At 60.8% G+C, this 9,888-nt stretch overlaps 1 protein-coding gene and 1 long non-coding RNA gene across 4 annotated transcripts; one reads left to right on the top strand and one right to left on the bottom strand.

Moving 5' to 3' along the window:
- Window positions 1–1,091: 1,091 nt before the first annotated feature.
- On the top strand, window positions 1,092–2,478 carry EXOSC6 (exosome component 6). Its single transcript, XM_082712306.1, has one exon. The coding sequence runs from the start codon at window positions 1,199–1,201 to the stop codon at window positions 2,015–2,017; it is 819 nt and encodes a 272-aa protein (XP_082568432.1). The 5' UTR covers window positions 1,092–1,198; the 3' UTR covers window positions 2,018–2,478.
- Window positions 2,479–3,494: 1,016 nt separating this feature from the next.
- LOC309853805 lies at window positions 3,495–7,449 on the bottom strand. 3 transcript variants are annotated; one of them, XR_014305950.1, is made up of 6 exons: window positions 7,285–7,449; window positions 6,094–6,147; window positions 5,869–6,014; window positions 5,573–5,722; window positions 5,085–5,227; window positions 3,495–4,207 (listed from the first exon to the last, which is right to left on the bottom strand). It is a non-coding gene; the product is annotated as an uncharacterized lncRNA (long non-coding RNA). The 3 variants fall into 3 exon arrangements; XR_014305951.1 differs by having other exon boundaries at window positions 6,094–6,144; XR_014305952.1 differs by lacking the exon at window positions 6,094–6,147.
- Between the last annotated feature and the right edge of the window lie 2,439 nt (window positions 7,450–9,888).

Raw genomic sequence — 9,888 nt, 5'->3', positions numbered from 1 at the left:
CCTGATGATGCCATGTGATCTCGTAACCGCCCGCCTCCCCGGAGCCCCTGTGTAGCAGCCTGCAGCTCCAGCTGGCTTCTGGCTCTGGTCCTCACCAAGTCCAGCCCCGGACACCTGAACTTGGGGAATGGCTGCTGGGAGGAGGTGGCCCATAGAATGGGGAGTTGAGGGTGAGATGAGAGAGACATTAATCATTGAATAGAAGATGGGCCATGGGGTTACTGGAAGCAGTTCATAGAAGAAGTCCACTTCTTCCCTTCCCTTTTGATGAGTCTTCGGGGGTGAGACCAAAGGTTTTCTCTGGTATGGGACAAACTTAAGGTGCATTAGTTGCCTGCCCCCATCCCTCTGACCCAAAGATGGACCGTGAGGATTGGGACCTGCCTGGTCCTAAATCCTTCACTCAGGTCTGAAGACAGCTGGGCTTGGAAACTGTGCAGGGGAGCTTAAAGGTAAAGGTACTGGTTGCTTGTGCTGGCTCTGGCTGATTCCATGTTCCCTGGGTATAACAGGTGGCTGTGGGGCCCTGGTTCACTTAGGTCTGCTGACACGTTAGGAGGGGGAAAGCGGGTCTATGGTGGAAGAAGCAGTGAGGCTAGCTGTCACCAGGGGCTGTCCTTGGGGTGAGAAGCGCTGAGGGTGAGGGTGCTGAGGACCTGGCTTCACCAAGCACATGCCAGGTGAGGACTCCCGTGGGTACAAAGAGTACACAATCCAGTGTGTACTCTCCGTTCCATCAACAAGCACGATGCCAGCCAGGGCACTGAGGATGGGAGGAATGACCAAGACAAAAAGCCAGCCCTCTTGGGGAAGTCCTAGGGAAACACGTAGGAGATAGTCACACAAACAAGTGCAAGATAAAAATAATCACAACCTTCACAAGTGAAAGGACGAAGACGTACACCCTGGGATTGCTCGGGCTCGAGAGGCTAGAGGCCAGCCAGGCCGGACGGGGTCCCACTCCTGCAGGCCTGCCAGGCTGTCTATCCATTCGTCCATCCAGATCCCGGGGTCCTTGAAGCGGCCTCGGGGATTGGCCGCGCTCGGGATTCTCCCTCCAGGACGGCAGGGGGCGGTGCGGCGCCGCACGCCGCTATCCCGACAGCCCTCGCGCGGGCGCGCGGCTTTAAGCGGGCGGAAGAACCCGCGTGCGAGGCCGGGACGGCGGGCGGAAGCGGCTCGCACGGTAGGCGCAGCCATGCCCGGGGACCACCGCCGCATCCGCGGGCCCGAGGAGTCGCAGCCGCCGCAGCTGTACGCGGCCGACGAGGATGAGGCGCCCGCCGCCCGCGACCCGACGCGGCTGCGGCCCGTGTACGCGCGCGCCGGGCTGCTGAGCCAGGCCAAGGGCTCGGCCTACCTGGAGGCGGGAGGCACCAAGGTGCTGTGCGCCGTGTCCGGCCCGCGCCAGGCCGAGGGCAGCGAGCGCGGCGGCGGCCCGGCTGGAGCGGGCGGCGAGGCCCCGGCCGCCCTGCGCGGCCGCCTGCTCTGCGATTTCCGCCGCGCGCCCTTCGCGGGCCGCCGGCGCCGCGCGCCCCCGGGCGGCGGGGAGGAGCGCGAGCTGGCGCTGGCCCTGCAGGAGGCGCTGGAGCCGGCGGTGCGCCTGGGCCGCTACCCGCGCGCGCAGCTCGAGGTGTCGGCGCTGCTGCTCGAGGACGGCGGCTCGGCGCTGGCCGCCGCGCTCACGGCCGCCGCGCTCGCCCTGGCCGACGCGGGCGTCGAGATGTACGACCTGGTGGTGGGCTGCGGCCTGAGCCGCACGCCGGAGCCGGCGCCCACCTGGCTGCTGGACCCCACGCGACTCGAGGAGGAGCACGCCGCCGCCGGCCTCACCGTGGCGCTCATGCCGGTGCTCAACCAGGTGGCCGGGCTGCTGGGCAGCGGGGAGGGCGGCCCAACCGAGAGCTGGGCCGAGGCAGTGCGTCTGGGCCTGGAGGGCTGCCAGCGCCTCTACCCCGTCTTGCAGCAGTGCTTGGTGCGGGCTGCGCGCCGGAGGGGCGCCGCCGCGCCGTCCTGAACCAGAAGCCCGAGCCACGACGGACGGCGAGGACCTAGCTGCCGCCGCCCTCCGAAGGACCCGTGCCCTCAGCTTCCAGACTGAGCGGAGCTGAGAATTCGGAGGGCCAGGGCGGGTCTGAGGAGGCGTGCACAGAACCGATGCCCTGGACAGCCGTGTTGGAACGGATTTCTTACACACTGCCATTAAAGAAACTTTTCTGCTTGAGCTGGTGGTTCCCAGCTACGACCCAGTTGAAGACACTTGCTAATGCGGCTTGACTTCCGAGTTGGAAAGGACTTTTCAGGCGGACTTGCCTGGAAAACTGGCCTTGGAGCTTTTGTCTTGTAAGGGATGGACCCTATGCAGGCCAGCTGGTGACTCCCTTCTGTAGAACTGGTCTGCTCTTGAGAGAATGGACAAGAGGGCTGGGCCTTCTCATTTATATCTGAGCTAAAACAAACTCCTTTGTATCTGTGAAAGTCTTCTATTGTGGTTCTTCTCAGTAGTGAATTTAAAGGAGCAAGGCTCTTTTGGACAAATAATGGACCCTTGGTATCAGGGCTTGGGACCTCATTGTCTTGAATGTGCCCTGTTCCTTAGACCAACATAAGTAGAAGAGAGGGGCTGAAACTGAAAGGTGCGGGGGCTGGTGTGAGCAAATGTGCCTTGGAGGAGGAGAACCTGCCCCTTGAGTATCAGAGTTGGCCATTGGTGAGGTGTGACAAGAGTAGGGAGGGTTGTATGGGCCCAGGAGCACTCTGGGTGTTCTCTCCAGCCTCTGGTTTGGTGCTCGGCCAGACCCCAACTCGGTTGGGTCCCTGGAAGGGGTTTGGTCCTGGGTGGAAGCTAGAGGCCTCCTCCACTACTGGTAAGAAGAAGTGGGGGTCCAAGCTGGCTTGCTTTCTTTTTTTTCCCTTTTTTTTCTTTTTGAGATTTATTAATTTAGAGAAAGTGCATGCAAGGGGGTCAGGGGTGTGGCAGAAGAGAGAATCCCACAGATTCCATTCTGAGCACGGACCTGATGCAGGGCTTGAACTTAGTGACCTTGAGATCAGGACCTGAGCTATAATCACGAGTCCGACGAGTCCGACGTCTAACCGACTCAGCCACCCAGGCGCCCCACCCGGCAGGGTTTATTATTTGGGGCCCGTGATCCAGTCTTGGCTCCTGGGGGAGGGCAGATGAACTTCTAGGAGATAAGAGCTTCTGGGTGTTGGGAAACCAGGTACAGCCTGGCCATTATTCCATGTGGTAGAGATGGTCTGAGTGACCACAAGAGTGGGCTCTTCTGTGTGGCTGCTGAGCCCAGTGGGTTTATGCCCAAGTCTGAATAGGAAGAAGGCAGGCAGCCTGGTCCCCTTTGTGTGCCCTGGCTTAGGAGGAGCTTCTGAACTTGTGTGACTCAGGGGCCTGCTCAGCTTCTCCAGGAAGGCCTGACCTCAGGGAGCCCCAGGACCAGAATAAGCCTTGGAGACCACACCAAAGAACCCCTGGCCAAGGGAAAAGAAATACAAATGTTATTTCTGCCCTTTTGACATAATAGTATTTCCAGAGCCAATCTGAAGTACATAGTATCACACCAGCAAGAGACAAGATAGAAATAGGATGTGAAAATGATACCCCTATTCTGAAGGATGGCTTTATAGGGTAGGTGAGGAGTCTGGAACTAGAGGGGGGTTTGTGGGGGCGCACACTGAGGAACTTAAAGTTCCGTTTCAGACTGGAAGGGGGACTGTAGGCACATGAGTTTCCTGGGCACCACTGGCTGGCCGCTGCGGGACGCGCCACACTGGGAAGTGGCAGGGGGATGGGAAGAGCAGCCAGCGCAGTACCTGCTGTCCCCGGGAGCTGACGTGTGTCCAAGGGGGGACTGGGCAGCTGCCCCTTGCAAGACGGCCTCAGCTTCGTGAGCGCAGTGAGCTTGTGCTAAGGCAGTTGCAGGCCTCCCTCTTGGCCCCTATCATCTGGAAACATGACCTCCAAAGCAAAAGCCACCATTAATGGGGGAGGCTTCCTGGCGGGTCTGGCTGAGCCTTGCTTCCACTTTCACTGTGCTCATTCTAGAACAGGTGCCTCTGGCGGCACAGTCTCCTTCGAGAGGCTTTCAGGAATCCACACGAGGCAAGCAAAGGAGCCACTTGGGAAGGAGCCCGGAGGGGTTCCACCCTTCTACTGGCTGCCCTCCAGGTCTGATGCATGGTTCTTCCCCTGTAGGAAAAACAGAAGCAGGACTCTGGCCAGGAGGGCTGAGAGACATGGAATGCCTAAGAAATAGGCCTGCCTGCTAACCTCTTCCCTCAGCCCCATGTCTCTTTCTCGGCAGCTTCGGCAGCTCAGGGCCACTCCGGATTCTTCCTGAGGCCTAGAAACCCAGAACCACCAAAGTAGCCCCTTCCTGTAGGCCTGGGCAGTGGTAAGGGCCCTTCAGAGCTCAGAGGTCCAGGGGACAGGGCCAGATAGGTGGAGGCAGGAAGCATCGTTACTGCCAGCCCCTCAGCATCCCAGACCTTGCAGAGATGGCCCCAACAAACATGGGGCTTGGCCTGCTGCAGGGACCTCCAATCAGGGAGCAGGACATGGTAAGACAGGAACATTTGGGCCCTTTAATGCTACCCAGAGGGCTGTTATCAGATCCAGGTTCTGATGGTCTCCTTCCAATGACGTCCAAGTACCACAGCTCCCCCGGGGAGCATGGTACCCCACGAGATGTGGGGGCAGGGCAGGAAAAAAGGCAGAAATGGGTTTTAACTGGTTCCAGGCCCTCAGACAAGGGGTCTGGGGCCATGAGGCATACCTATGACACGGTGTAGTGCTCAAAGCCTGCCCCCCAGCTTCCAGGAGAGGGTGCTATGTCAGGCCACAAGCAGCCCCTAGTGCCCTGAGTTCACCCAGCCCGAGTTGAGAAGGAAAAACAAGCAGTACAGGCCCCATCTCCTGGGGGTCGCATGGGGCACCTGTCCCAGGTCTCCTCTCAACCCCCACTGTAGGCGCCTCAGGGACGTATGTCTCCCCCTTGTTCACAGGGAGGCCACAAGGAGCCAAATGCAAGGAGGGTGAGGATGAGGGGAAGTGCCGCGCCACTCACCGCCTCCTCCGGGTCTGCGCTGTCCTCAACGCTGTCTGATTCCGGATGGGCGCTCTGGCCCCTGGGCTCCTGCTGGGGGTCAGTGGTTCTGCATGAGGAACCCTTACTGCCTGGGCCCTTGGTTTCTTCACTGTCCTCCGACCCTGTGCAGGGAGAGTCACCAGTTAATGGCCAGGTTGGGAGGCCCCAGCTGATCTCAGAGAGGCCCCCTTGGTGCCCAGCCCTGATCAAGGGTGCCTAGGGCTTGAAAGGACAGGATGGGGAGGGGCTGGGACACTGCTCTGCCTCCAGAGAGCTGGAGAGTGGATGGGAGGGTGGGGGTCAGGGAGGCTCACAGAACAACCTAGAAGCCACAGGCCTTCCAGCCATAGGAACAACCAGAGGGAGTGGGGGGAAGGAAGGCAGGAAGGAGCCCCGCAGAGGGAAAGCCTCGGGGCACGATCCAAGGTGCCCCGGGGCCTTCAGCCGTGGGAAAAGCTGGAGCTCACTGGGAATGTGGCCTGGGTCCACAGTTGGTGTTCCACCCGGAAGCTGGTCCCTCTGCTGGTCCATGCATTCCAGATTCTCCAGGAGACGGTCCACCTGGGCTTTGATCTGGCTCAGCTCGCCCCTGATGGAGTGCAGCTCCTCAGTCTGGACTGTTTGGAGAGGGGCCAGAGCTGATGCCCACCAGGCCGGGAGGACAGAGGACTCTGCTGCCTGGGCTCCCCCGCCTGCCCTCAATGCTGAGGTCCGCCCAGCTCTTCCCTAGCCTTGCAGGTGAGGGCTGTCCCCCCTCACTCACGCTTTATCTGCTCTCGGGGCAGGTGGCTCTTTCTGGTGCCCTTGTGGGGACTGAAGCTGCTCTTGACCCCCAAGCCCACCTGGGTCCTCCGGATCTTGACAGGCACACGATGGATGAGCGGAGGGATCCTTTGGTACTCATACACCCTACCGGCACAGAACAGAGGGAGTCAGGCCAAGCAGCCCACCCGTTTACCCAGAGGACCGAGGGTGAAGACTCACTGACCTGTAGGGGACACCTTCCCTGTATAGCTTGTAGCCCAGGTCATAGTTATTCCTGCTGCAACAGAGACAAATGGAGACGGGCTCACTCTCCATGGCCAGAGTCCTCGCCTAGACCCCAGTTTAGCTTGAAGAAACTGAGGCATGCAGGTTTTCCTTAGAACCCCAGGATTTTCCACCAAAAGAGCCCTGAGGGACTTAACCAAGGTCATTTTGGGGGACCACAGCTTCCCCATGTCTGGCCTCTGACAAGGGTCACGTTCCAGGTGACGGGGGAGACAATTGCCTGCAGCCTTCTGGCCAGCCAGACAGGGGCCCTCCAAAGGTTCATCTGCCTGCCCCAGGAACAGCTGACGTTCTGGAACTTAAGTCTGGCAAAGGATGAAAGGGAGGAGTGAAGTCAGGGCCCAAAGCCACGGTGGTTGCGTGAGAGCCCTTAATCCTTGCGTGGGGATGGCCAGGATGCAACCCAGCTCTGGCAGGGCCAGCCAGGCAGTCGTAAGGGCTGTGGCCAGGCCACCTTCCTCTTTGCTCTACGCCTGCGGAGAGAGGAGTTTGGAAGGTCCCAGACTCTCACTGCCTGTGTCTCCGGTGTCCTAAGATCTCCAGGGAGCCAACTGTTGCCTAGGAGGGATGGGGAGATGGGTACAAAGGGACAGCTGGGCCGCGGCCTGGGCAGCGATGCTCTGTGGGGACACAGCTGCAGGAGCCCCTGCGCCTGGAGCCGGAGGCGTGACGAGGGGAGGGGATGTGAGCGGGGGCAGCACAGTTTCTAAAACAAATTTCAGGTGCTGTGCGCCCACGACCCCAGCTCAGGCCCAGCCCACGAGGGGCGAGGCCAATAGAGCCACTAGGTCGGAATGGGGGACGTTCAGGGGACCCCTTCCCTTTCATCTTGGCTCCCCCCACCCCCAGGCCTGTGGGTGCGAGTTCCGACCACCCCCGCCCCTGCTTTCTGGCATCAGGGGGTCTGGAGGGGCGGCCTGGAAGCGGCAGAGATGCTGATTCCGGTGGTGGAAGGCCCGCCTTTGGAGGAAGGAAAGCGTCGGGAGAGGCGCACCCAGCCCCCGGAGGTCGCGGTAGGGGCGGGGGGTCCCCGGCGGGGTGCCAGAAACCGGCAGCCCGGCGGCGAGGGGCGGGGGCGGGGAGCGGGGGAGGGGTTGCTAGCGGGCGGGGCCTGGGGGCTAGGGCCAACCTGAAGCTGGTGCGTCTCAGCTGGGCGCCACTGCTCCGAGAGAATTTTCCCTGGTCCGGATCCCCTTAGGTTGGCCGGCGGGTCCCCCGACCCACCCCCTAGACAGGCCGGAAACCTCGGCGGAGCGCAGAGGCGGAGGCGGCCGCTATGGACCCTCTGGGTCTCTGTGGCAGCATCTCTGTCAGCGCAGCATTGGTGGTTCAGTGGTAGAATTCTCGCCTGCCACGCGGGAGGCCCGGGTTCGATTCCCGGCCAATGCAGACTCTTCTAATTTTCATTTTATCCCCCCCCCCCCCGACACCCCCCCTTCCCACATTTTTTCCTAAAATGACATTTTGAAGTAGCTAGGAATGAATGGTACAGGAATGGTGCTTCACTGACTGCTTAGCACAGACTTGAGAGCTCCCTAGTGGAGACGGGGCAGGATCGGTTTGGGACTTAGGGGTCAGGCTGCAGGCAGAGGGTCCCCCTGGGCCTGAGGAAGGGGGGGGTCCTGCTTCTCATCCTCATTCCACCGCACCCCACCCCCTCAGCAATCAGCCTCGGCTGAAGCCTGCGCCCTGATCCTGTGGCCTTGCCTCTCGCCCGCCAGGGGGCAGCGCCGGCGCTCAGGGCTACACAGCCGCATCTTGTTCCTGGTCTGGGCTAATGGGTACAGGGCACAGTCCGCAAGTTGGGGCTCCGCACAAAAAGAGAAATAGGGCGCAGCTTTAGAGTGGTGTCGTCGGCAGAAGTCAGGCCCCTTCCAGTGTCCTCAGGGCCAGGGGCAAGGGGAGGAGACTTGGGGCAAGTCTTTGACCACAAAACTTTGCCTTCAGGTTGAAAATTTCCATTTTCAGGCCCAAGCCACAGGGCCTGGACTTGACGCGTTCTCACGGGGAGGACATCCCGCAGTTCAGCGGCCACCAGAACCCCATCCCCACCCTGCCCTTCCTCTGGGCACTATCCCAGGGGCCCAAGCCACAGCCACTACTGCCCACCCACAAAAGGCTTCATCCTCCCTCCTGGAGTGCCCCCCTGGGGACAGAGCATTATGAAACCCGTAGAGTCTCCCACAAGACACAATCATGCCAACAGAGCGCGTAGGCAGCTCCCTATCACTGAAGATAGGCCAAGTTCAAAAACCGCTCATTACCCAGCACCAGACACCTGCTCATCTGCCCAAAACAAAAGCAGTGGCAAAACCACCCACACTGGCACACTCACAGGGTGACACACACGCCCAGGCGGGTGCTGGCAGGGAGAGGTTGGGCCTCTTCTATGTCAAGGTCAAGCTGAAGGTGCAGAGACTTCTGGGAGCAGCCCCCAGCCCATCCCTGCCATCTCTTTTCCGGGAAGACGAGGCAGGGCGAAACCCAGAAGGCACAGGGCATTTACACAGCATGGTTCCTAACAGCAAACCCCTGGCCCACAGCCTCTTCCACCACAAGGTGGGAACCCCCCACCCCACCCCCACTGCTCACAGGAGGGCCAGGAGCTGAGCGAGGCCACCATAGATGCCCAGCTCAGGGACACGCTTGCCTTGTGCGGGTGAAAATGGCACGCGGGCTGGCAAAATGTGGGGCGCTCCTTTCTGAAAATGTTTCAAGAGTTCTTAACATTTTCTTTCAGGTTCCCAGGTTAGGGACAAGGTTTCGTCCAGGCCATGTTCCCATTTGTGACTTCCCAAACATCTCTAGCTGGAAGAATCCCCCAGGCCCCAGGCAGGTGGGACTCTCCGGGGAGGACCCACTCGCCCCGGCTCCAGGTGGGAGAAGGGGTACCCAGCCTCTGTCAGCAGGATGGTGCTGGGTGACATCAGTGACAAAGGCCCTGGGAATGAATGGTGTCATCTCCCTCAGTTTACAGACAAAACCTGAGGCCAAGGGAGAAGAGACTTGCAGGTGCCACAGTGAGTAGACAGAGCTGGCCTCCTGGGGATCTTTTGATCTCAGGGGAACCCAGAGCCTTGGACAAGACAGCCAGTGGCCTGCTTCCCCTGCAGGTTGCAGGCAGCCCCGGACAGACTCACCAGGCTGTGCCCTGATGCCTCTTCTCGCCCTGCTGGGCAGGGCCCGGCCTGGCCTCTCCAGCCATGGCGAAGTCTGAAGAGAGAACAGGAGAGAAGGTCAGAGCCTGAGGAGGAAGGTGCTGCATTGAAAGGGCCCAAGTGCACACGGGGCCCCTGGCATCCAGGCTCGCCCTTCCCTGCTCCTCCGCTCCGAGGCCCTGGGTACGGCTCCGTCAGAGGCCGTGAGGCAGAGCACCGCCCTGGCACTGGGCAGCCCTGTCTGAGCTCCTTCCACCCCAAACCCACGATGGGATCCACCCCATCGCCCGTGCCCTGGAATTGGGGGTGGTACCGTCAGAAGGCCGGAGGGAAAATATCCGTGATCTCTGTGTCCTCTGAACAGACACCTAGCTGGCAGAGTCAATTCTCGAATGTCCTCTTGCTGCCTGTTTTGCCTGCCTGCTGGTGGCCCCCGCACCCCCGCCTGCGTGATAAGCCCAGGGGGTGGGTGCTGGCCGCGGCGGAGCTGGCCAGGGTGGCTGTGAGTGAGAAGCAAAGCCAGCAGCTGGCCTGGGCTGGGGAATGAACTCCCTGCTGCCTTCTGTCAGAGCGGG

This window comes from Mustela nivalis (genome assembly GCF_964662115.1).
Source record: "Mustela nivalis genome assembly, chromosome: 18".
NCBI classification, from domain to species: domain Eukaryota; kingdom Metazoa; phylum Chordata; class Mammalia; order Carnivora; family Mustelidae; genus Mustela; species Mustela nivalis.
This window is presented reverse-complemented; position numbering and strand designations above follow the sequence as displayed.

What these genes read in the sequence shown, in the direction of transcription:
- EXOSC6 (XM_082712306.1), top strand. Translation starts at nt 1,199, where the DNA reads ATGCCCGGGGACCACCGCCGCATCCGCGGGCCCGAGGAGTCGCAGCCG.